Here is a 27,657-nt window from a genome sequence, read left to right on the forward strand (position 1 = left end):
TGAAATTAACTGTCTAAAAATGACTAAATTAATAATTCTCTCAAACTACAGCTTGAAGCTTAGTTTAATCAACCCTTTAGAAGTTTCTTTATTCCGTAGATGCATTGGTTCACATGGTCCCATACTAATAAGTCATAGAAAAATATAATTTGGTTACTGCATAGATGTTTCTTTTAGAAAATTAGCACTTTTTCAAAATGCTTTACACTTAATGAGTTCTAAGCAAATCATTTCCATGCTAGTTTTCTTAATAGACCAAAATAAATGGATTTTTTTCCGAAATATTCTGTGCTGCAGGGTCCTTTGTGATAAATCTTTCCATTTTTTTCTATTATATTTCTTTGAACTGTTCCTATGAAATGCAAAATAAGTCAATATAATTCCACAGATCATGTATATTGCTAGGGTTAGTTATAAAGGGCCACATAATTTTAATTTTGTAATTCAGTGCCAAGCTGATTATAATAAACAGCTACCTTTGGTGTTATTTATCATTTCTTTATACAAGACGTGCTTTTTTTGTTTGTTACTCCCACAGGTATTTTTCAGAAATTAGATTTGATTATAGCAATTTATTACATCCAACATTTTTGAGGGGAACCACAGCCATATAAGGACAAAATTTATCAAGTGCCCGAAATGCACTAGGTACATAATGCACTTTGAAATTTTGATATATGAGAATATTATGAGAGGAAAGTTTCCAGATAAAGTGAGTCTTGTATTATAACTGAACACGTCTTGGTTCATATAGGAAGTTTAAAAAAGACCTTTACCTTTCTATTGTCATTCAAGACACCAAGTCTTCCATGGTTTTTCTAACACTGACCTAAACCTTATGAAAATAAAAACATGCCTGGCAGACACACACACACACACACACACACACACACACATGCCCGCAAACGTGCATATACACAAACATACGAGCATATCATTTGGAGTAACATTTTCATTTCTGTGATTTAACACTAAAGCTAATTCTTTATCTTTTATATATGTTGGCATGCATACATCATTTTGTACAATTCAGCTAGACAAGCATTTCATTTAATTTAGTAAAAAAGAATATGGGCTTGCACATACTGATGGTATTACACAAGATTTATAGTATTACACAATTTATGGTATTACACAAGATTTCTCTGGTTTAAAGAAGATTAAATCAAAATCTTTACCAAAACTTGCCCTTATGCATTTTAAGCATACAAAAGCTAACTTTTCAGGGACAAAAAGAAAAGAATAACTACCTTATAAATAGAAGCACACTTTTGTATAAGTTTATCTGTGATATTGAATGAAGTCCTCCAAGTTCAGTCCATACAGCATCCTTTGTTCTTTGATATAAAATATACTTTAAATTCAAGCTGTGAAAACAAAATTTAAAGAAAGGGCTTTAGGGACAATCAAATGGTTACAGCTCTGTATCAATAAACTGTTTCCTGTGGTCGTTAGATTCCAGAGCTTAAGGAAGGATCAGAGAATCAAACTTTACTATTTACTTAGAATTTGTTATGGCGTCCCTGCCATTTACCTGTGTTATTGGTTGTTCCAGGTAGTTTTCTGCAGGAAAATATAAATACATACTTTTTGAAGATAAAATCATCAGTTTGATATTACTATCTCTAGAGTTATTTCTGCACATACAGTATTTTTTAATAGAAATGTAAACTTGATATTTATATATATTTCTTTTCCTAAGGGAACTAGCAAGTAACCTTATTCAATTTTACCTTGTTCATATGATTAAAAAAACAACAGAAAATGCAAGTATATGTTGTATGTGCTTCAGAAAGCAAACTGTTAGATTTAACAAAACTGTTAAAGCTTACTAATGATTCTATCACCAGTAAAATACATTAGCACCGATAATTTTATTAAAGTAGGTCATTCATCTAGAATAAAAAGGGAGAAGAATGTGAATTAAATGCCAAGTGTGCTACCTCGCCTGTACTTTTTAACACTGAATGTGATGCCCTGTAGGCCTTCCTGAGTATCGTTAGGAATAGATTACCTGTCAGGAATATGTATGGCATATTCAAATAAGCACTGCGCATATTTTTAAAACTGATACGATGTGAATCCATGTAGACCAATTTTAATAGTTCAAAATTAGTCATAATTCTTGTTAACAATACAGTTATTTTTAAAATTTGCAGCAATAGTGGTCCTTTTTTATTTTCCTTATTGAAATTAAATGATATGCCTTAGGTGAGTCATTCATCACTGTTAAAGAACTTGCCTTCCATTGGAGTTCTTGAATTTTTATCCATATATATACATATATATTATGCGTTTCCTTCCAGTTTAGGAAATGCTTTTCTGCATATGATTTCCTGAGTGTGTTTTTGACTGTAATTTCACAACTAATTTTTTTAATGCTCTTATAGCTTGAAATAAATGTTTCAATGGATTCAACCTCACATAGTCACTTATTTAAATTCATGGATAGGTGAAGACTAGCTAAAGAAACTATTCTGCCTCTCAACATTTACTATTCAATTTTTTTTATTCCTTTCCCTTGTAACACTTTTTTGAAACAAGACAAAGTTGTCAGATTTAAGTGTAGGTGATCAAACATTTTTCTCTGTATGTAAAAATGTATATATATTTGTACTCCTTTAAGTAGAAGTAATGTAAACAGCAGAATTTACTTAGTGTTTAAAGAGGTATGTTCTGAATCACACAATATGACAAGCAATGTGATTGCTTTATGAGCCAAGGAGAGCATAATTTATATTAATTGAAAATGATAAAATATAGGAGTGTATAAAAGCATTGAGATACAGTTGCTCTAGATAACTTTTATTTATATTAACTATTTAATTGTGTGAGATTCAGAAGTAAGTATGTGTACTGTTATCACAAAAATAGTTATAGCTTATCATTTATTAAACATTTTAGGAGGATGATGATTTCTAGGAAAATAACTTATGTGGTAATATGCAATTCTTCTGTATGGCTTTGAAAATGCATTTCACTCTCAACTTTTAAATGAACATACTTTGTTACTATGAAATAACTAAGAATAATGGTTTTAATATAGTTAGATAATTTTAAAATAATAGTTCTGGGCCTCCCTGGTGGCGCAGTGGTTAAGAGTCCGCCTGCCGATGCAGGGGATACGGGTTCGTGCCCCGGTCTGGGAGGATCCCATATGCTGCGGAGCGGCTGGGCCCGTGAGCCATGGCCGCTGGGCCTGCGCATCCGGAGCCTGTGCTCCGCAACGGGAGAGGCCACAACAGTGAGAGGCCCGCATACCGCAAAAAGAAAAAAAAATAATAATAATAATAGTTCTGATATTTGTTAAAGAGGAAAAGAGTGCCATTGTGTGCAACGGAAGCAATATTTGCATTAAGCATTTCTCCTTGCGTTAAGTAATGAATAAAATTTTATAGAGCACATTGCAAAAATAAAGTGGTATATGAGTGCAAGTTAAGTATTGCCATCGTATTTTGAGTATATGATCAGCCCTCTTTGGCATTACTTGTGAAAAAACACTCAGCATTTTATTGTGCCTGTATTAAATGTGGACAGTAGCATTGTCTGCGCTACAGCTATCTTGAAAGCTTGAATGCAGTTGTTTCCACATCTTTACCTTTTTAAACACATTTTTCTCTTTAGGGCTTAGATGTGATCGTTGCGAATTTGGATTTAAATTTCTCCAAAGTGTTAATGACGATGGCTGTGAGCCCTGCCAGTGTAACCTCCACGGCTCAGTGAACAAACTCTGCAATCCTCTTTCTGGGCAGTGTGAGTGCAAACAAGAAGTCCAAGGACTTCAGTGTGATACCTGCAGAGAACACTTCTATGGACTGGACACCACCGGTTGTAAGGCCTGTGACTGCAACCTACCTGGGTCCCGGTCTGGGACCGTCTGTGATGCTCGGACAGGACAGTGCATCTGTAATCCCAATGTTGGAGGGAGACGATGCAGTGAATGTTTGGACGGATACTTCTACGTACAGCGAAACAGTTCTTTCCTCTGTCTGCCTTGTAACTGTGATAGGACTGGGACAGTAAATGGCTCTCTGCTGTGTGACAAATCAACAGGACAGTGTCTCTGCAAATTAGGAGTAACAGGGCTTCGCTGTAATCAGTGTGAGCCTCACAGGTATCATCTGACCGTTGGCAATTTTCAAGGCTGCCAGATGTGTGAGTGTGACCCCTTGGGGACGTTACCTGGGACTGTTTGTGACCCAGTCAGTGGCCAGTGCCTATGTTTACCGCATCGTCAAGGAAGAAGGTGCAATCAGTGTCAACCAGGTAAGAGAGAAACGTGTTACATTTTCAGTGCACGAAGGTTTTCTTTTTATCCCATATCAGGTGATTCCTCTTTGCTTCTCGGTCAGGACTTCTAAAAAATTAATCTCCAGCACCTTTGTTGCATTTATATCGTTATCTAATGAGATATAACTATTTAGTTTATTTAAGATTATGTGGCATATTTGTGTTGCTGTATTTGAGAGTGACCCTTTAGATGAATGCCAGCCAATCAGACATTTCATAACTGAGACTTACTTTTATTTAATTTCTCAACTTGAAGTACATCCCCTTTTAACAACTGAAAAAACAATAAGAAAAGCAAGAATACATTTTATATTCTAGAAAAAGAGAAACTTGAGTTGATCATCCACACAATGCCAAATATTCAGATGATGAACTGATTTTCTGAATAAAAGCTGACCAAGTGTTTTTACTAAATGAGCTATATGTTCTGGCATCAAATAGAAACATATAAAATCATTTTTAAATGCCATTAAATTAATAAAATAGGCTACTGTTTAGTCCTACTGTACGCATCTTTCCAGGTTTCCCAGTTGGAAGAAAGATGGACCCTATCCATAATTTTCTCCTTGACTTTATATGATTTAACTAAAGCAATATGCTTCCTTTATAATACATTCATCATGATGTTATGATAAATATAAATATGGGTTGTTTAACAGCTGTACTAATTGTTGTCCTGTCTAGCAAAATCAGCCCTGAGTTATCTGAACCTGTGAAAATGAGGGTGATGCAAATTCAAAAGGGAGATTTGCTTGCCAGGGAAGGGTTGGACTAAAGTCTTGTTTTGCATAACAAGGAATTCAGCTTAGTAGCATTGAACCAAACCTCTCCCTTGGCATTGGTCAGTGTGACAAGTAAATCCAAAGAGAGAAAAGAAATGATGAATAGTTAATTCTCTTTGAGATAAAATATCAGAAAAAAAATTGAACTAGCTTCAACATAAATGGAGGCTATATTATCAGTGAATGTCCCATAAAACCTTATATGGAGCAACACAGTCAGGACTCAGGAACTAGAAAACTCTCATTGATATATATATTCATTCATGCATTCCCACCCTCCGTCTCTTTCTGCAGAAGGACACTCTGCTTCTCTCTTCCTCTCTGCGTTGTTATATAGCCACCCCGTCTCCTGAGTTTGCTTACAGTTCTAGTTGCAGCTATACAGAGAGACATTAGCTGCTTCTTGGTTACCATTCCAAGAGTGAGATTCTAACTGACTCAGTTTTGTCAGGGTGGCCATGTCTGAGCCGATTCACTGGGGCCAGTGGTGTCAGGATCACTTAAAATAAGCACGGCTTCCAGGGACCACTCCATCAGGTAGGAGCAAGGTGGTAAGTATCCCAGAAAACAGGGAGATTATTGAGAGTTGACAGCTGCAGTGTACTGCGTTCTTTCAGCTTCAGATTTATCCTTCCAAATTTGCAATCAATACTATTTTTTATATCCTAAGATGACTTTCTTTTCACTATTTATTAATATCTCTAATTTTGGAAAGAAAGTAGTCAGTTTCCTGCACAAATAACCATGGTGTATACAACCTTCTTTGTAAATAAACCAGCAAAAATTAATAGAGCAAATGTTATATGCTTTTGAGTCGTTATCCATGGTTAAAATTTATTGAGTGTTTCATTCTGACCTAGAATATAGCTATGCCACAGAACTAGAGACCAGTGGGCTCAAATCAGAACAGGAGGATCAGGGGTAGAAAAAAGAAACTGATATATTGCTTGGATGGAGTTCTATTGGAGAGTTTTGATTCCTAGAAATATCTAAGAGATTCCTAGAAAACTAAGCAGAGGAAATTTTTCAAGAAAGGAAATAAAATCAAGCATATTATAGGGTATAACTGTGAAATAGATTTACGTAGTCATAATAAGATAATCTCTGAAAAGTGATTTAACCAACTAAAGGGATTATTGAGGAGGAGGTATAAAGAACTAAATATTCATTTTCTATAGTAGAAAGACAGTAGTCTAAATTTTAAGAGTTGAGATGTAACAATACATGTATGTTATTTGGAAATCGAGAAATGAAAGCCAGAAGAAACATCTGTAGGAGTTGAAGGTGATTGCTCTCGGCAGGGAAATTCCTGGGAGAAGGACGGAGCAGCAGGCTGCCATTTTACATGCTGGGTCTTTAAGTCCTATTTGATTTTAAAAACTATCTGCAAGTAAATTTTGATAGAAATAAAAATTTAAAAATTACTGGAAAAAATCATACTCAATTCTCATGGTCTCCTGACCCCTTTCTCTTGGGGATGTATCTGGTATAGTGTTGTTTTTTTAGGAGAATAATTTCTTAGTAGCTATTTGCCTAAGTACAGATGACACAAAACTCCTCTCCAAAGGTGTATGGCAAACTGTCCTCTCTTTTAAGGAGGATATAGAATGGGGATCATCACTGTTAATGAAAATAATTATCATTTAAAGTTACCTTGTATTTTATTTACTAGTGCAGTTGTCTTATTTCCTTTGAGTTTTGATATCTTGACAGTAAGGATTATATTATGCAACTTACATAGCCACAATATTGATATAATTCCTTGTATATTGCATGCAGTCAGTAAGTGGTTTGTTTAATTGAAATGAGAAATAATCAGGAGTTTTCACAGGGACATCTGTATTAGGTAGGGTTCTCCAGAGGAAAAGCAATAGGAGATGTCTGTGTGTATATACATACATACATACATACATACATACATACATACATACATACATACATATATATATATGTGTGTGTATTTTTTTTCCACTGAATAGACTAGTCCATGGGAGGATCTGAACTCCTGACCCTCCTGTTCTGATTTAAGCCTGTTGATCTATAGTTCTGTCACATGCTGTATCCTAGGTCTTACTTTTGCAGCTGTACTGAAGATTTCCTTCACATTTCCTGTGGTGGATCCCCTGTTTCCTGAATCCTATGTGTTCTTTTTTCTTGATTTATTTGTGTATTTAGTAGAGCAAATGCTCCAGTAGCTTCTGAAAAGGAGTACAAGGAGGAAAGTGATCTTTTTTTAGAATTTTGAACACCTGAAATTATCTTTATTCCATACTCATAACTGTTTGAAATTGTACCATTATATAGAATCCTTTTCACTCAATAAATTTACTTCATCATTATCTTCTAGCAGTACCAACTAGATTCTTTCTTTTTTTTTTTTTTACATTCCAGAAGCTTTACCATTTCTATATCCCTCATTTTGAAAATTTCATGATGAGATGCTTTTTTGATAAATACTTTTTCTCGTAATTCAGTGAGGCATTTTGTCTGTAGATTAATGTTCTTATGTTTTGGGAAAATCTATAAAATATCTTCATAGCAACATCTAGACCAGTGTTTGACTGAACGATTGGACACCAAATCTAGCCAAGTTGACCCATAAAATTAACCATCACAGGTACCCTTTCATATAATCCCCCTGTTCACTGTAGCACTTCATCCCTGTACCTGTTGAGTACAAACCCCCTCTGGCATAACTTCTAGAGAGAAAACTCATTTTCTTTTCCCAAAATGTGAGAGGGAAAACCTTCTGTTTGGAGAAAGTCACACCTGCCTTCAGAAATCTCTGAAGCCTTCAGTTTCACTTTTTTCCCAGAGTTATGAAAACCTGCTTCAATTAGCTTATTATTGGCCTGTCCCCCTGCAAGTGCTTGGCTTTTACTTGTAGACATCTGTCCTTAGTGGCAATTTCCTCTTCTGTTCTCTTCTTTTCTTTTTCTTTTTATTTAATTTTTTGGACTTAGAAGGGAAAAATTGTTCAATCAACCAAGCTTAACTGAAAATGTGACCCTAGTATTCTCTGGGTTTAACCTTTTCAGGTCAAATCCTTGCAGTCATCCTTCAGTTTTCCCATAAGTCTTGTCTCTTCTATCAAACTCAATCTTGTTGGTTTCACATATATCCAGGATTTGACCACTTCTCACCACCCTCACTTATCCATCTTGGCCCAAGCCGTGGTCACGTTTCTCCTGGACTTTCCCAATAGCTGCCTGAACTCCCTGTTTCTCCTCTTTATCCTTCTCCAACACGCAGGCAAAGTGATATATTCAGACTTCAGTCAGATCATATCACCGTACCCTGCACTGGCTCTCCATCATTGTAAGGAAACAGCAAAGTTGATGGACTCTAATGGCCCCCATGATCTGTAATGCCCATGACCTCCATGACCTCATTTCCAGACATAGGTTGTTCCTCTCCAGCCTACAAGTCTCATTGCTTTTCTCAGGTTGTTCAGTGCTCTATACCAGGGCATGGAGCACATCACCATAGTGGGGGGTCCATATATATTTCCTGAACTAGTGAATGACTACATTGAAGAATACCTCAATGCCCTTCTCCTCTTTTCAGGCATGGGCATAGTGCAAGCCTGTGAGTGTTTCTTTAGCTATACATAGGGAGGATATGGCATTCTACCTTGCAAGGGAGGAAAGACACTAGTGGCCTAAGGACCTAATGCATTTTTTGGACAGCACAAGGTATTCTGTACGCATATGCATGGCCTATGGAAAAGTCAAAGTGTGTTTGTGGACCTCTTTTTTAAAAAATTTGTTTCTGTTCTGCATTGTTCTAGCTTCAGAAACTACCTTGAATTTTGTTTTCTGGGTTTTATCATCTCTGCCCTTGAAACTTAGATTGAAAAAAAGAAACCCTGATCCTGAAGTATCTTTATTATAAATGGATGCTTCACGGTAGCCAGCCTTGCAGTGGGCACATTAAAATGCACTGCTGCAATCGGAAGCTTTCTTTCTACTTCTTTAAACACATCTGAGAGAACTAGATTATATCCTACAGGGGGGAACACCACACCGATGTGTGCGAGCTTTGAGCCGTGGAGGGAGCAGTATGGATAGTGGTGGTGAACGAAGGAGCCCGAGGACTCCAGCCTGCCTTTTTCATCTGTGATTGTAAATATCACTGACCATCCTAGACTAGTACACATGGACTCTTGTCCTACTTTCGTAAAAAGCATTATTAAGGAAGGTGTGTATAATGAAACCTCATGTATTATTAACCTAACCTTACTAGGAAGGTACAAGGAATAGGCTTAATTCAACGAAAATTTATAGGCAATTTGTTAAAGCAGCAGTGCACATGAGAAGGTACATTAGAGCCACATTGGTTTTAATTTGCCATTCAATAACTTGAAAAGAGGTTAAGAATGCTGCTTAACCTCCATTAAGTATTTTTAAAATGCTTTAATTTAAAATTATTTGGAGTGTGTGTACATATATGAAAGTACACATACCTATACTCATAAATTGAGCACTGAATATGTTTTCCCGGTTCGTTTTTTCAGGACTGGATGACCTCATAACATTTGGCAGCAGGCACTTAATCAGAGGCCGGGCTGAGAAAGGCAGGGAACGGTGTCAAGGCATCCCCAGCCAATGACCCACCCTTGTCCTTGAGAACTAGAGGCAGAGAGGGTTTATTGAGGATCCTGCAGCTTTGGAATAAAATAAAGACTAATTTATAATGAAAAGAGCTTCACATGACATGTTTCGTGCTAATAGGACAATTCCTCATGCTTCCCTCTGGTATTTACTTTGGGTTTGCTTTTATAACTCATACAGACCATTAGAAAATAAAGTATCTTGTTTCATTAAGAACTGTATCATATTTGTCAAGAAATGAGCTCATCAACAAGAATTGCATGCAAGACCCTGCCAATGGAATTGGAATTAGAAGGCTGATACTCCATTAAAAATCAGTGCATCAAAGTTGAGATCCGATTATGACACATGCCCCAGTGTTTGGTGAAACGGCTTTTCCAGATTAGCATGTTTTTCACAGAAAGAACACAGAGTAAGAGCCTTTTCCTTAATAAACCACCAGGAAAGAATCTTGTCATAGGAAATACGGATCACAATCCTACTCACATCTGGGGGAAAAAAAAAAGGATATTAACAGGTCATTATTTAAATTTTAGGAAAATCCCACTTTCATTGAAAACTGCCTAGTAAAAATTACAATGATGATAATAGATAATATTTACCAAGTATATACTGTATGCCAGACCCTGGAATAATGTTTTATCTAAAAAAATTCCATTTAATATGCACACTATTTCTATGATGGAAGGACCAGTATTATTTCTTTAGGGGAAATGCAATCTCATTAAGTAGAAGAGCCATTTACAAGTCCAAGTCCATCTGACCCCAGAATCTGCACTCTGAAAGAGTGAAACTTTTATTCTGAATAACTCTTTATTTGTTATAAACATTCACTTAACAAATATTTGAGGGTGGGTTGAAATAGAGACTCTTACAAGTGTCTGTAACCTCCCCTCAACGTTCCAACTCATCTCAACCCATGTTTCTCGCTACTGCTTCAGGTCCTGGGATATTTCATTTGTTGTGCTGAATCCGAATAATAGTTACAAAATAAAAATGAACAGAACTGTGAGCAGCTACAGTGATCAAGTAATGAAGATCCGACTGAGGGGTCTAGAAGTGGGCTTACTCCATGGACAAAGTTAGAGAAGTGTTTGAGATGTTTGCCATGGCATAGGACAGAGACTTCAGAGCATGCATCTGAAAAATATTGAGACTGAGAAAAGTGAGCAAAGAAAAAGTTTTGCTGTGGATTATGAATATACATGTGTATCTGTGCACTGTAATCTCTAAGACATAATCAGAACGGTGCTTCTTTATATTCATCGTTGTTATTGGATTTGATTCTTAGAGAATATACTTATGAAGGCTTCTCACGGATACTCAAATAGGAAAACCAGATTTTTTATAAAACAGAAAGTCCAATAGAATAATTTCCCTTATATAAGCGTCTTATTCTATCCTTCATTCTACGAACTGGAGACATATTTTTGGAGTGATATTTTCTTTCTGAAGCCCTGTTCCATCCGTTGATCTGGCAAGGATTACATTTTGAATTTATCGTGCTTATCCATATACATTTCCTACTAATCCTCCCTGATACCCTACCTCTTCTAACCACTCTCATGACTCACAGATTTATGTTTACCATTTTCTTTTCAGTATTAGAGATATCATCTGATAATTGTAAAGAGTAACAGATATCCTCCCATCCATCTACTCATCCATCCTTTCAGCCATCTATCCATTTCCTTCATATATCCATTTTTTTTCAATTAACATCTATTGAATAAATTACTATACACCAGAGCCTGTGCTGCTGTAAGATATACAACCAGAAATATATTAAGGCATTACAGTTTAGTAGGGGAAACTGACTCATGTGTAAATGTAACATATTTGTGGATAAGTGCAATATTAGAAATGCACAAGATAGAGAAGTAGTAAAATGAAGGGACTGATTAATTCTTGAAGGCTGGGAGACATAAAGAACTTAGTAGTGTTTCCTGAGCTGGGTTTTAAAAACAAATAGGATTGGGCAAGGTATTCAAACAGGGGAAGCAGTCCAGGAAGAAGCAATAGGAGGAGGGCATTTAAAATACATCTAAACTAATCGAAAATGAGTTTTTCAAATGTTTAAAGAGAAATGATAGCTTGAGATGAATAATCATATTTATTTATGCATTTGTTAACATTTGGTCAAATCTATGAATAATAATTTTAGCATGATCTTTATACAAAACTACCAAATAGAGGAAAATTATTGCTATTTTAATTTGAAAATTAGCATCATCTCCTACACTTCATTTTGAAAAGATTGACTTGCAAAACCATTTCTCAAATAGTCTTTTGTTGCCTGGGGTAGGTGAGCCACAAATTCCTCCCTAGGATTTTCTCTTAACATGGTGTCCATTCTCTGGTTTAAGATGAGAATTGTTTCTTCTAAATGGCTCATAGTTAGTGCTTAGCCTCAGCTCTGCCCTCTTTTTCTGAATAAGGCCTAGAGGTTAAACTTGTTTTCTTTCTCCCATTTCCAGACCTTAGCAAAGCCTAGCTGTTCACGGTCCTCAAGAGGGACATTGCTAAGAAATGGGCTCTTCTTTTATGCCCAGGACAGGTACTCTGCTGTGCAAATAGCCACTACAGGAGAGGATACCAGCTGCCTGGCTAATAACTTTGAACTCTAAGGATGCTGTAAGCCTTCTCCTGGATAAAGCAATACTCTTTTATGATATGGGTGACTTTTTGCGTTAGCTGTATAACACATTGTTTCCCACATGAGACTTGTCTGGTCTGGGACTGGAGTTAGAAAGAAAACTGGAGAAAAGAAAAAACTTTAGTGGGCTGATTTGGGCTCTCTATGTGTAAGCTCTCAGCCCTGCATAATGGAAGGTAATACCTTTGTCCTAATGACTGTGCATTAAACTGTGGTACAAAATCACCCATGGAAAGAAATCTCCAAAAGACCAGTTAAAATGATGCAGACACGTACTTGGGGAAGATGAAGTGGAGCTAATGGAGGGAGATCAGAAATCTATTGAGTTTAAAAAAAAAAAAAAGAAAGAAATTAAGGTCAGTTATCTTTAAGCTACACTCAGGAGCTGAAGTTTAAGTGGGAGGGAAGGGAAAATGTTTTCTGTAGTTAGGAGTCATAAAAGGAGAGGTAATGGTTTAGAATTAGGCACATTCAGGTAAGGCAGGAAGTAATCGTTGATCAGGAAAGTACCTGAGTCATCCTAACCAGAACTGCTTAAAAATAGGTCAACTGAAATACTGATGGGATTAACCTTTGTAATCATGCTGCTGAGAGGAGAAGGGGAATTAACCCTAAGACAAATTCCAATGTAGTCTTTTCATTGAAGCCCTAACCTCCAGGCTGCAGCCTCCCTGGGTGCTTTAATACCTTTCTTGTTCTTCTCTGCAGATACCTCTGATTTTTCTGTGCCCTTCTTTAGTCTCCAAAACTTGGGCAACCCAATCTTCTGCACCAAAATCTACACTCCTGGTCTTTACAGATTCATCTAACAAATCATTTTTTGGTAAAAATCCTTCCTAGCTGTTCTAGAATTCTCTGTGGCTTGAACCTATTGCAAAAAGTCCTAATTAATTCTACTTCTAAGTATCTGTGCTAATGGGGAATTTATCCAAATTGAAGAGCTGTTAGTACATGAATGATTCCATCATCATGAACCTGAAGGACCTAGGTACCTTCACACGAGGGAAAATACATAGAATCCTAGCCACAATGGTCTTGAGTCTAAAATAGAAGCCTTCTACATTTGTGATTTTGATCACATGGTGAGTCAGATAGGAAAATATGTAATAACTGTCAGAGCCATACTCTATTTCTGGCAACACATATAAAGCAGATTGCTGTTGGTGAATGCAAAGAAACAAAGGGCAGAATCTAGTTGCAAATTACTGTCAAAAATTATAGTCTTAGTTCTCTCCAATTGAATGGCACAGATTTTGAGCTTCTTTCTTTTCTATTTTACTCCTCCTGAAACTTTTTAAGAGAGAATATGCAGGGTCTAGGAGAAGAATAACAAATTAATTGTTGATAGCTGTAAAAGAATGGCTTGTTTTCAACTAGAGCCTCAAATGAATTTTACAGTGTTCCAATTACTTTTGGGTTTTCCCCTAAAGAATAGATAACACAGAGTGATTCCCTTTGTGCTCACGCTTTTTCTCTTTCTATATCACTGATATTTTATAAATGTAAGTTAGTGATCCTGACAACTGTACAACTTATTTTCATTTGCCAGAGCTTTATTCATTGTTTCAGTAAAATTCCTTGCAACATTATTTACACACTTGTATGTGTATATATGTGTATGTGTGTATATATGTGTATATACACGTACATGCACAAACACACATATCACACAACACCCAGAACCATTTCTCCCTCATATGCCTGCTTCATCATCCAAATGTCCAATGCATTTCTTATTTTATAACTGTTGATTTCCACCTTCTGGGTCCAAGAAATTTTAAGTAACTGGAAGATATTTTTGAATCATATTTAATTTCCCTTCTTTTTCTATAAGAAAAAATACAGATTTTATAATTAATCTAAATTTTTTTTTAATATAGTACTTTTTGGGATCAATGCCTACGTAATAATTTGGGGCAGTTTTGTGAATTCCAGTGTTCGAGTGCCTCCTTTGTGAGAAGCACTGTATTGGATGCTGGGTAGACAATGATGAAGTAATCAGATGAGGTTCCTGCCTTCAGGGTGGTTATAGTCTGGTGGAAATGAGATTAATTGTAATTTTCCTCAGCACTCTATAGGAGATAGAATGCTGTGAAACTAACAGGCATACCTAAACTAGCCCAGAATAGGTTACTGGAGGAAGTCACAAGACCTGATATGCATAGAGTGAGCTAAGCAGAACAGGTGGGTCCAAATCATTTCAGCAGACAGAACTGCCCATGAAAAGCATTTAGGCATCAAGAACAGAATGAAGTATGACTGGGGCAGATGGGATGAGCTGTAAAATGAAGCTAGGGAGATAGGCAGGACCTTACTGGAGGGTTGGAAGCTGTGCTAGGATTTATTTTTTTCCTAAAGGGAATAGGAAGTTATCAAGTAATTTTAAAACAGAGGAATGAGGTGTTCACTCTACACTCTGAAAAAGATGGTTCCAGCTACACAATGAAGAATAGGTTGGAGGAGGACAAGAGGGACGCTAGGGGGTGAGACAACCTCTGTGGTTGAGATGCCTGGGTTTGAATCTGCTATTTGTCAACTCCATCATTTTAGGAAAGTTTGTTAACCTTCCTAACCTTCAGTTGTCTAATTTATGTAATGGACATAATAATGCCTAAATTATTAGCATTGCTGACACTGAGAACTAAATGAGACAGTGAATATAAAGCTTTTATCATAGCCTCTGGTACATAGTGTTAACTATAGAAAACTTGGTAGTGACTTTAACCAGGGAGGTGGCAGTGGGGGTGGAGAGTAGAAGATGCAAAATTTTAAGAAGACAGTATTCATAGGACTTGGTAATTTGCTATATGTAGGGGCACAGGGAAGTGCAGGACTCAAGAGTTGCCAGTTTTAGCAAAATATAGGATGCTCAATTAAATTTGAATTTCAAATGGTAATTTTTTAATACAAGCAAATATCACATGGGACATACTTTTACTAAAATAATCATTGGTTATCAGAAATTCAAATTTAACTGGGCATCCTGTATTTTATCAGGCTATCCTACCAAAGATGTCTCAGAGTTCTAGCTGAAGCAACTGAAGCAATAGATGGTGGTGCTATTTGCTGAAACAGAGATGATTAGAGGAGAGACCAGTCTTTAGTGGAAAGATCATGAAGTAGGTTTTACATACACTGAATCGTGGGTGCCAGGAAGACACCCCGTTACAATGTCAATTATTTACTCAGCTTTTCTTTGGCCTTAATTGACATACTGATAAAGAACAGCTACAGCCACGTTTGTACCGAGACTTAGATAGTGCCGTGTTAGAGCATTCTGTTTTTCAATGTAATCAAAATGTTATTTTTTAAAGAAAAGACTGGGTAGAATGTATAATAAAAACTTTTCATTGCTTCATTTCCAGGTTTTTATATTTCTCCAGGCAATGCCACTGGCTGCCTGCCATGTTCATGCCATAAGACTGGTGCAGTTAATCACATCTGTAATAGCTTGACTGGTCAGTGTGTTTGCCAAGATGATTCCATTGCCGGACAAAGTTGTGACCATTGTAAAGACCTTTACTTTGGATTTGATCCTCTAGCTGGAAGGTAAGTGTTTATAAGAATTAATAATTAAATATTTTTACTAAATTATATTTGTAATTACTTTTTTTTTTTTTACTAATAGTGATTTTTTGTCAGTATCTTCTGTAAAAAGAATAGTTTCTGCCCTCTTTAGTCTGTGGATATATTCTTTTATTCACTGATGTCTGCATTTATTAAACATAATAGTAATCTTTGCATATCTCCTAGAGTTCCAATGTATGGGTTGCTGTACATTGATAAATGTGTCTAGTATTAGGGCCTGGGAATATTTAATAAGATAAAATCCTTTTTCTGTAAAGAACTCAAAATTTGGATGTGGAGAAAGGTAAAGAAATATCCATAAAAGTAAATACACAAGCACATACACACACACAGGCTAGGATAGGTATCATATGTGTGTATATACTTTGTTCTATATGGCCCCTGAATTTATTACTGCATTCATTTATGTTCCTTTTGCCTTTCTAATTTAGGTTTAAAGACTGGCAGATGAGAAACATATCTTTGAATTCAGTGATAAGATTTTTTTTTTCCCAGTGTGTAAAGTACCTTCTGAAAGTAAATTAACCACTTTTCAAAGTTACACTGTCTTTAATGTTCTACTTCTTACTTCCTGTGTATCTGTGGGCATTTGCTTTCATGCAGAGGTGTTCATTGCTGTACTTTTGAAGGTGTGCTGGAATGCCAATTCCATGTGTGTTTTCTTGGTCTGGTCAGATTATAAATTTGTCTAGGATTGGGACTGTATCCATGAATTCTTTGACGTTCCTATCCCCAAGAAACTAGTGTTGTGTCTGCACACACCAACCAAATCTGTTTCTCAATATGTGTCTCTGTGTGTTTATAAATATAAATGCTAAGTACTCAAGGGTTTGAAATGATTTTTTTCAGCTCATCGTCCCCCTGCTGCCTGCCTTTTGGCTGTTAAACTCTTCATTAACAGCTTGATTAGAGTGTGGACAGTGTGACGGGGTAAATTATTGAAAAAGAACTCAAGCTGGTTCATTTGGCTTTCTACTAAAATTCAATTTGATTAAAAAACTTTAATATAATATTTAAAATATTTATTAAAACAACTTTATGTTCTTATTACATATCTTATTTTTCAAATCCATGCTGCTCCACTTCTGTTACCATTGGAATATCATCTTGGTTAGTCTGAGAGCATTACTACTTTTCTCTACAAATATGAAATTACTCTGAATGAGTGTAGAAAACACATGGTACAGTAGATGTTAAATAAAAAGTATTACCAGGATCTTGATAGTAAAATCGGGGCCAGTTATTGCACCTACTACCCCCTCTACATACTTTTTGTTGAAAGACCATCTCACAAATTTCCCAGTTGGAGCTCTGGGGTCAGTTTGTTTCACTACTGGCAGCCTCTGTCTTTAGATTTCCTGTCTTGTCCATAGTCTTTCTGACAACACTTAATTACCAAGAGAAAAATATCTTCCCCACTCAGCTGTCCTTGGAATACTCATGCCTATCTCTGACATTTTGTGCCAGTCACTTACACATTTCCCCTCTACTGATCTCCCTTGTTATTCTTGCCAGTGTTGTCATCAAAACCCCTACTTAATGACCAAAAGATGTCTAATTGTCTTGGCTTTTTCACTTAACTTTCTTTAAGTGAAACCCGATTCCCTTCATTACATGGCTTCCCCTACCCTTCAGTGTTTGTAAACTCAGGCTGATCTTCACCCCATTCTGCTTCTCCCTCATTTATCTACCCACCCCAATCTAATCCAGGACCAAGAATTGCTTACGGATAGTGTTCTATCACCTATCACCCTGCGGTAGGACTGCTAACGTGGGAATCAGACTCCCTGGGTTAAAAGCTGCCTTGAAATGTTAACCTAAATTGATGAGGAATAGGAAGAGACAGAAAAGTAGGTAAAAAATACATCATTATCATCATCATCACCACCACCACCACCACCACAACAACAACAAAAACAACAAATACATTATTAGAAGGTGCCAAAGTTAAAATTAAGAAAGCAGAACTCAGTAAAATAAAAGGGATGAGTGTGGTCTGTAGTCTAGGAGATAGAGCCAAAGTTTGAAAAGCTGGTAGCTTCTATAGCGTAAAAAATCCAGAATAAGTGTGAGTTCAAAGCAAAAAGACTTATGACAAGTGTCATATAAATACAACTATATATCTTTACATATTAGGTGACTCATAATTATATTGAGTCAAGTAAGGAAGTACACACACACACACACACACGCGCCATATTTTCTTTAACCATTTATCCATTTACGGGCATTTATGTTGTTTCCCTATCTTGGCTATTGTGAATAATGCTGTAGTGGACATAGGGGTGCAGATATCTCTTCACGATCCTGATTTTATTTCCTTTGGATATATACCCAGAAGTGGGATTGCTGGAATCATATGATAGTTCTATTTTTAGTTTTTTAAGGAACTTTCAAACTGTTTTCCATAGTGACTGTACCAACTTACATTCCCACCAGTAGTGTACAGGGCTTCCCTTTTCTCCACATGCTCACCAACACCTAGCTTTTTGATAATAGCCATTGTAACAGGTGTGAGGTGATATCTCATTGTGGTTTGATTTGCATTTCCCTGATGATTAATGATGTTGAGCACCTTTTAATGTACCTGTTGGCCATTTGCATGTCTTCTTTGGAGAAATGTCTATAAATATCCTTTGCTCATTTTTTTAAATGAGGGTTTTTTTGCTATTGAGTTGTATGGGTTTCTTATATATTTTGGATATTAACCCCTTATCAGATAGATGGTTTGCAAATATTTTCTCCCATTCTGTAGGTTGTCTTTTTTCACTCTGTTGGTTACTTCCTTTGTTGTGCAAAAGTTTTTTAGTTCATCTCTTTTTGCTTTTTTGCCTGAGCTTTGGTGTCATAACCACAAAATCATTGCCCAGACCAATGTCTATGTTTCCCTATGTTTTCTTCTAGTAGTTTTAGACTCTGATATTAACTTTAAGTTTTTAATCCATTTGAGTTGATTTTTGTATATGATGATTTAAGGGTCCAATTTCATTCTTCTGCATGTGAATATTTAGTTTTGCCAGCACCATTTATTGAAGAGACCATCCTTTCCTCATTGTGTGTTCCTGATAACCTTTTTGAAGATCAGTTGACTGATGTGCATGGATTTGTTTCTGGGCTCTCTATTCTGTTCCATTCGTCTATGTGTCTGTTTTTAATGCCAGTACCATACGGTTTTGATTACAATAGCTTTGTAATATATTTTAAAACCAGGAAATCTGATGCCTCCAGTTTGGTTCTTCTTGTTGAACCCATGCTTTGCAACTTAAAATCACTGTAGGACTTTCTATTACCTAAGAAAGACCAGAAATGCCATACAGTTGACTCACTTTATATCCAGGTGGCAGACAGGGGAATTAGCCCCATATAATATATTTAAAGGATCAGTGAAAGGTGAAAGTAAAATTAATTTATGATTGCTTTTTATGACTAATGGCTTTCCAGTGTGCTAATTATTTTATTGTTCAGCCTTTTTCTTAAAATCATCTTTTCCTTTGACTCCCAAGATTCTGCTTCTCTGATTTGTTTTCTATTTCTTTTGATGATTAGTCCTCTTTAATCTGGCCCTTCAACTTACACATCAGCGTCTATGATTTCAACCTCTACATGCCTGTAAATGACTTTCAAATATATTATCACATCTTCAGATCTCCATCATGGGCTCTAGGCCTATGGCTAGTTGTCTCTGTGAGTTTTAAATTTGCATGCCTCTCTTGCATCCCATTCTTAATATAACCAACACAGAAAAAATTCTCATTTGCATTACTTTCCTCACCTCTGCCAAAAATTAAAAAAACAAACGTCTCATGCCATCATCGTCTTAGTGAAAGGGATATAAATCTTAAAATAACTATTCAAGTCTGCACCACCCACATGTGACTCAGGATGCTCTCAGATTGGGCAGGGTTGGCTCTTGATATTAGCATACGCTGCTGCTGGAAAGAGCTATTGAAAGCAAGAGCCACCATGTGTAATGCAGCTTCTCTGAAATAAATAAAGCCTCCCTTAACCACATAGGGCCCAAAGAAATAAGCAGAATTTGTCCCTTGTTAAATCAGTCATCTGGAATGCCCTTGTCTAGAGTTGACCCTTCTATTCCACTGATGAATTCTACTGTCTCATTTCACTTTAACATCGATGATAGAGAAGAAATCCTCTAGCACAGAAGGTCGTAGAGAAAGATGTTTCAAAATGTGACGATGAGAATTGCTTGAATTTATACCTTTGCTCATCACTGAGAAGAGATAAAAATGGATTTTATTCTTTTTATGTTTTCCATTCCTTTCCTGAATGATATTGAAATCTATGTGTTGACTTCTGGTTGTTCTTGTGTATATATACTAACACTGACTATTTTGAAAATGTGTACAAAGATGGCTACAACATATGGGATTCCATCTAATGTAAGGGAAGGGAAAAATCCACTCATAGTCTAAATGTATACAGACATGCAGTTAGGAAAATAACTACTTGTGCCCTGATGTTAAAATTTTTTAAAAAGAAAGAAAATCATCTAAAATCATTTGACTGTACCTTGAATCATCTAAGATCATTTGAATGTACCTTGTAGGTACTTATAAGTATAAAATTATTTCATTAATTTCCAGAATTCTACAAAGATTATAAGTATTTTATTTTTAAGCAAGGAGAAGATATAAGTATCATTGTATCTCTTCATTGATTTTGAAAATAAATTGACTTTCTCATCTGCTTTCTCCATTTATATATTCAGGGGATTTTACTTAACCCCTCCATGAAGTTCACACATATCCCTTACCCTACTCCATCTTCTCTTTATTGTACACAGCTGTGTTTGCTATATTTTTCTCTTGGCTTATTTTATATACTTTTTTTTTAATACTCCCAAGGGCAAAATAAGTAACATAAAATAGGGCCTGACCCTAAACTACAGCAACAGTGACAAAAAATGCCCCAAACACAACAGTAACAAGCTGGAAAATCATTTGCCTGTTTTCATCCAAGTAGTCCATTCTTCAAAAGCTCCCTATCACAAAAAAGGGTATGTGTTTTTAAAAAGCTGATGCAAGTGCAAAAATCACTCCATTTACCTTGGACACATAAGGCAAATGTGATTTAATCAGTATTGAAAACAATGAAGCAAAAAAAAGTCTGCCCACTGAAAAAGTCAATAAAGCAAAAATAAATAAATAAATAAATAAATATCATATTTATCTAGACCAAAAGCAATGAGACAAAAATGGGCCGCATTCAGTTTGTCTCAGTGGGTAGTTGAGACCTGTATTTGACACAGTGCACTCCCTGGCACTGTCCGCAAGTTGACCTGTAACTACGAGTCCTCTTTCCCACAACCCACAAAATGGCTCCAGTTCATCTGGGGCACAACCATTTTCTCACATACCATCCGAGCCTCACAATCCCCTAAAGATTTTTTCCATAATGACTTCTTTTCTTTACATTCATTAGTGGTATATTGTCTTTTTCTAGCCTTAAGGAACTAGAAGTATCACTGTGTCTCCTACTGACCAGCTGACACACAATGAACTGTGATTTCCCTCAGATAGTAGGGAAATGGGATCTAGGCTGGCCAGGGAATCAAAAGACTCAGACTTCTAAAACATAAAGTAAAATTCTTCTGTGACCAGGCTACTTTTGGTTTCACTGCACAAGTTCTCCATTTCACCACTAAGTTGAAGATTTGGTCTGGCCATCTTTTCACATGCATATTTCCAAGGGATCTCAATTGGTCTCTTTTTCTGAGAACCAGATCAATGACTTCAAAGGGAAGCAGATAACTTTCTTGTCCTTTGGTGGTATCACAGTAGAATGTTGGGGAATGTTCCTCACAGATTCATTCTCCTCTATGACTCTGTTAGACAGCTAGTTCTTATCTAGGGTGATGGATTTAAAGGGCCACATGCCTCTCATCAGCTAGCCACCTAGCCAGGGCTCACTCATGAGGGAGTGGATGAGTTCCCAAAGAGAAAGCAGAAAGGTGCTCGGACACTTGAGACCTATGCTTGGAACTGCCACAAAGTTACTTTTGCCTTAGTCTGTTAGCCAAAGCAAGTCACAGGCCAGCACATATTCAGAGGTGGAGAAATAGACTCTACTTTTTTTTTTTTTTTTTTAGTTTCTGCTTTATAACAAAGTGAATCAGTCATACATATACATCTGTTCCCCCATCCCTTCCCTCTTGCGTTTCCCTCCCTCCCACCCTCCCTATCCCACCCCTCCAGGCGGTCACAAAGCACCGAGCTGATCTCCCTGTGCTATGCGGCTGCTTCCCACTATCTATCTACCTTACGTTTGTAGACTCTACTTTTTGATGGAAGGAATTGCACAGTTAGTTGCAAAGGACCTGCATAAACAGAGAGGTGAAGAATTGTGGGTTTTTTTGCAATCTACCGTGACCACTAGATGATATATTCTCCTTTAATACAGATTCTGTATGGCTCTCTAAGAAATGTCAGTTTTTATAAACTAGTAGCATTTATTAAATGTGATATAATAGGAATAACAGTGTTGGCATCAAGGTGTTTAGGTTCCAATTATGGCTGTTCTACTAGACCAGACCTATTCGTGTCGTATTCCTGCTATGATAATTATTTACTACAAACTTAATGGCATAAAACAACATGAATTTATTATCTTATAGTTATGGAAGCCAAAATTCCTAAGTTAGTTTCATTGGGCTAAAGTCAAGGTGTCAGCAGGCCTATGTTTATCTTGGACAGCAGGAGAAGACCCACTTCCTTGCTTTTCCCAGTTCTAGACGCCACCCACATTCCTTAGCTCATGGCTCCTTTCTTCACCTTCAAAGCCAGCACAGTATTGTTTTCTGTCTTCTCTGATCTCTGCTTATGTTCTTACATCTTCTCTCTCTGACTCTCACCTTCTTGTCTGTCTCCTATAAGGACTCTTGTGATTATATTAGATACTCAGATAATACAGGGTAATCTCTTCATCTCAAATCTGCAAAGTTCCTTTGCCAAGTAAGGTAGCATATTCACAAGTTCTGGAGATTGGAACTTTGACATTGTTGGGGGCTAATAATTCAACCTACTACACCAGGGTTCAGCAAACTGTGGCCTGTGGACCAGACCTGGCCTGCCACCTGTTTATGGAAATAAAATTTTATTGGAGCGCAGTAATACTCAATCTTCACATACTGTCTATGGCTGCTTGCACACTACTACAGCAGAGTTGAGTTGCCCCAGAGGTCATTTGGCCACAAAGCCTAAAATATTTAGTCTGGTCCTTTTAGATAAAGATTGCTGAGTCTGTAACCAAGAGTCATTGACCCCTGAGCAAGTTACTTAATTCCACCAAGCATTGTAGAATCATAACTCTATAGATTTGGAAAGGAGCTTAAAAGTAACTTTGGTTAAACTGTACCCTATACATTTCTCTACATAAATCACCTTTAAGGATAACTGATCATTCAGCTTCTGCTGAAAACATGGGACTAAAAAAGAGCTTATTGTCTCTGAAACAGCTCATCTTTATTTCAAACAACTCTAATCTTATTCTTCATATTAAGCAAAAATTTCATTCCTGGGACTTTCTTGACCGATCTTACTTCTGCCTTCTGGGGTCACAGGATTAGTGTACTTGCTTCTCCCTGAGAGCACTTTAAGAATTTGACTCTGCTTTCAGACCCCAAAGTTATCACGTTCATATAATGAGGAGGTTAAGGAAAGGAACATTAGAGCTTCTAGACATAAACATGTGTGTTATTGTTAATATAGTGAGTCTTCTGGGATTTCTTTTCCTTTTAAATGTCTGGTCTTGGTGACTAGCATGTTGGACGTGGCCTACATTCCCTGGGATTAGGTGGAGTGCCAACAAAGGAGAAAGTGGCAGAGGCCCAAATACAGGAGGACTGTGCTTAGCAAGCTCTTCTTCAGATGACAGGAATGTCCCCACCCTGGACTCGGATGGCACTGTTGTCTGGATGCAAGGGAGTCACTACCCAGGTCCAGTTCTTATGAGTCCCTTTACTTGTAGGAAGGCTTCACTGTGGCGGGGGGGTGGGGTGGCTGAGCACTGCAGACTCCTCCCTCCTTGATGAGACAGCACCACTCACTTCCTCTCCCGTAAGCCATGTGATACGGCTTTCAGCTCACACACACAGGATCTCCAAGCCCCAAATCCCTCTCTTATAATTCTGGACGTCAGTTCTAAGGGAATCTGGTGTTACTAGTTGGCTGTGAAGAAAGGGAAACTGGGAACCTCAGTGAGACCACACGTCCACTGCAGAGATGGAATAGAATCTTAACCAGGGGAAAACCAAACTCCTCTGGAGGGCCCTCATGGGATCCTGCACAAAAGGACTGAACCAAGAACTCTTCTGGCCTTAGGGAGTCAGAATAGAAGGCCAGCCCTTAAAGAGTGGTCCCTTCCTTGGGGAGAGGTTAGCCAAGGGGACAACTATGCCAATCAGAAAGGGCTCAAAAGAGTTAAATTGTTATTAAAGCTATGTGTCACATTTAGATTTATCTGTGGTGTCCTAAGTCTAAAGCTTTTCTAGTGCTTTATTCATTCATTTATTCAACAATATGTATCGAACACTTACGGGTTGCTAGTCTTTGTGCTAGGGACTGATGGAAGAAAACTCTTTGTCCAATTTCTCCAATTTGCCTTGAATCCTCTTTCTCTTCTCTTCTTCTTTTTCTTTTTTTTTTTTTTGTGGTACGTGGGCCTCTCACTGTTGTGGCCTCTCCAGCTGCGGAGCACAGGCTCCGGACATGCAGGCTCAGCAGCCATGGCTCACGGGCCCAGCCGCTCCGCAGCATGTGGGATCCTCCCGGACCGTTGCACGAACCCGTGTCCCCTGCATCAGCAGGTGGACTCTCAACCACTGCACCACCAGGGAAGCCCCCTCTTCTATGCTTAATGATTATTAAGAATCCTTGACTAAAGCCCCTCAGCAATTGGAGGTCTCTTCCTCCTTCGTTCTTTATGTTAAATGGTGACCCCATCATCCACCCATCAGCAAATTAGAAAACCAGGAGTAACCCCATGCCCTTATTTCCTTCTTCACTTCTCTTTTCAAGTTGTCCACCCCATCCTACTGACTTTACATACTAAACATTTCTTAAATCTATCCTGCTCCTTCCCACTGTCACCATTGCACCGAATCTAGCAATATCTTACCTCTGCTTACCTGTCCAGCTTTATCTGTCTCCACCTTCCTGTTTGGAATTTATATCCAAAATTTTTGAATTGCTTAACATTTCACACCCTCTCCTGCTGTGTCTTCTCTCTCTCTTTTCTCCCCTCCCTGGTTGGCTTGGCTTATTCCTATTCATCTTTTAATGTGAAGTCCAAACATCCTCTTCCAGGATTCCTTCTTACTAATCCTCTCCCTGTCCCCATCCTTTTCCACCAGAGTAGGTAGTTGGTGCTTTTCTGTGTCCCAAAGAGTCTGTACACATCTTTATTAATGCTCTTTCCATTCTTTCATTTCTCACTAGACTGAGGGCTCCTTGAAGACAGGGACAGTTGTATCTTGTTCATCTTTATGTGCTCAGTGCCTAGTCCAGTCCTGGGACATAATTAGCCCTCAGTGAATGTTATCTATGTCGGTCAATATCTTTAACTCAATTTGATGTTACCTATGAGTTGAGGCTCCAGACAGAAGAGAGGTGTCCAAAGAGAAATGTCAGTAAAGTTATCTATAGCCTGGACCGTATCCGTGGGCCTCCTACTGTGGTGGCTCTTGCTCACATGATGAAGTTTCTGACAATGAGATGCACGATTGAAACTCATTCCCTTCATTCATAGTGATGTTTCCGCAATAGTCATAAGTAGGATAATTCTTTCTCTTACTGTTTGCACAACTGGAAGAAGCTCTCTGGAAAGGAAAATATATGAGATTTGTGATTTAAGAGACAGAAGCTAATTAACTTCTTTCCCATTCTGTCCAGTAAACACTAAGTTATGTAAGGGCCCAAACAGAACTGTAATGGTAACCATAATGAACTGGTCAATAAACATCACAAATTGTTTATCTATATAAATCTTGACAGATTACTCTTTATGAAATCCATTTAGCAAGTGAGGTTTTCCCATAAGGATGAAAAATGAAGATTTTAAACAGATTGCGGGAGAAGCCCTAGCTGTACCAGGAGAGTCAGTGTAATAAAGGTTTCTTTACATTAATATTACAAAAACCATTTATCCTCACAAAATCAATATCACAATTCATCTTAGTTTGGTGTTTCTCTTTCTAAGCTTAAAATGTCTTTTCCTTCATTATGTATAATTTTGTTTTAATAAATGTGAAATGTACTTCATTTAGGAGATGCTCTTGAGGAAGGATAACTTATAAAATGACATCAAATTGTAGCTTATCTGCTAAAGAGTCTTGGAAATGTTTAAAATTATATTTGAGGGCTTCCCTGGTGGCGCAGTGGTTGAGAGTCCGCCTGCCTATGCAGGGGACACGGGTTCGTGAATGGCTGAGAAATTTACAGGAATCATTTTACTTAAACCTTAATTACAAGATTATCCCCAGCGTCCTTTAGGCTAGAAACAAACTATACTATTTAGAAAAGTCTCCTATGAACTTCATCCAGGTAAAAATCTCTCTTACTAAAGTCAAGCCATTATAAGAAGTCAGAGAAGTTGCATGTAACAATGGCTGGGATAAAAAGACTATGAAATCAGGAAGAGTCCCATTTAGTTACTCAAAACACTGCATGCTTTCCTAAGAACTGGTTTATTTATTCCGTTTGGATTTGGAACTTAATATCCCATGTATATTGACAGAGCTGACTTGGAGTTAAACACGTAGCAGTTAACGTGAAGAAAATAGATCTCCATCAAGGAAAGGAATTATGTTATACACTGGAAACTATTACTCTAAATGTACTGTATGTAAAATAAATGTGATTGTCTCATGAGTGAATGGTAATAAAAGCTGAAGTACTCGAGAGACACTTATTCATGAGTGGTGCAGTGATATATACATATGCATTGAGAGAAGCTTGTATCATTGCTTATGCTTACCAATATTACATTAAAAGCCGATGAACAATATACTCTAAGTAATAGCATATAATGAAGTTAGGAGCAAATTAAAGATTTTGTTGCTTCTGTAATTCCATTTTAATTTCCATGCATAATTTTCTTCAGATATAATACTTAAACACCTAAACAAAATATCTATTTGAGATGGAGTCCTGCTGCAGTGTCTATACATAAAGGATATACAGTATAGTTGTTTGGAGGGAAACATGTCCTTTTATCATGACATAAAAAGGGCAAACTACAGTATAGTGGGTTTCAAGACAAACTGTACTTTATTTATTCCCAAGGTGATATTAGTCCATAAAACAAATTTGCAGCTTATTTAGCAGCCTTAGCTTTTATCGGCTTTTTAAAGGGTCTTGAATGATTACCCAGGAGATCACACCATCAAAGTTGCAGTGGGATGAAGTAACTCTATCCATCCAGCATCTTTATTAGAAAATATAGGGGAAGCCATACTTTTGTTTTAAACGTATCCTATGGAAAGTCTCTGTTTAAAGGTGGTAGTCTTCTTACCTGTGCTGTTTTGCTTCTCTAAGGCTTCATGGTGCCCAAATTGCTTATCCTAATCTGTGACATTGACATGGAGTGAGTGTTTGAATAATTCACTCTGAGGAAACAGGTTTTAGTTTCTACCATGGCAAAATGCCAAAACAGTGATTTTTACAGTCAACTTTGGGTCCAGGAAATCTAAGTCAAAATGAAGTTCTTTCAT

General features: G+C 37.2%; 1 protein-coding gene across 1 annotated transcript in view; it reads left to right on the plus strand.

Annotated features, from left to right (window-relative positions):
• USH2A (usherin) overlaps positions 1 to 27,657 on the plus strand; it is a 790,488-nt gene that overhangs the window by 159,633 nt on the left and 603,198 nt on the right. The window contains exons 12-13 of the mRNA XM_060088664.1: positions 3,625 to 4,266; positions 15,707 to 15,890. Coding sequence (XP_059944647.1) covers positions 3,625 to 4,266; positions 15,707 to 15,890 — 826 coding nt within the window. The remainder of the gene's footprint in view (positions 1 to 3,624; positions 4,267 to 15,706; positions 15,891 to 27,657) is intronic.

This window comes from Mesoplodon densirostris, chromosome 2, assembly GCF_025265405.1.
Source record: "Mesoplodon densirostris isolate mMesDen1 chromosome 2, mMesDen1 primary haplotype, whole genome shotgun sequence".
NCBI lineage: Eukaryota > Metazoa > Chordata > Mammalia > Artiodactyla > Ziphiidae > Mesoplodon > Mesoplodon densirostris.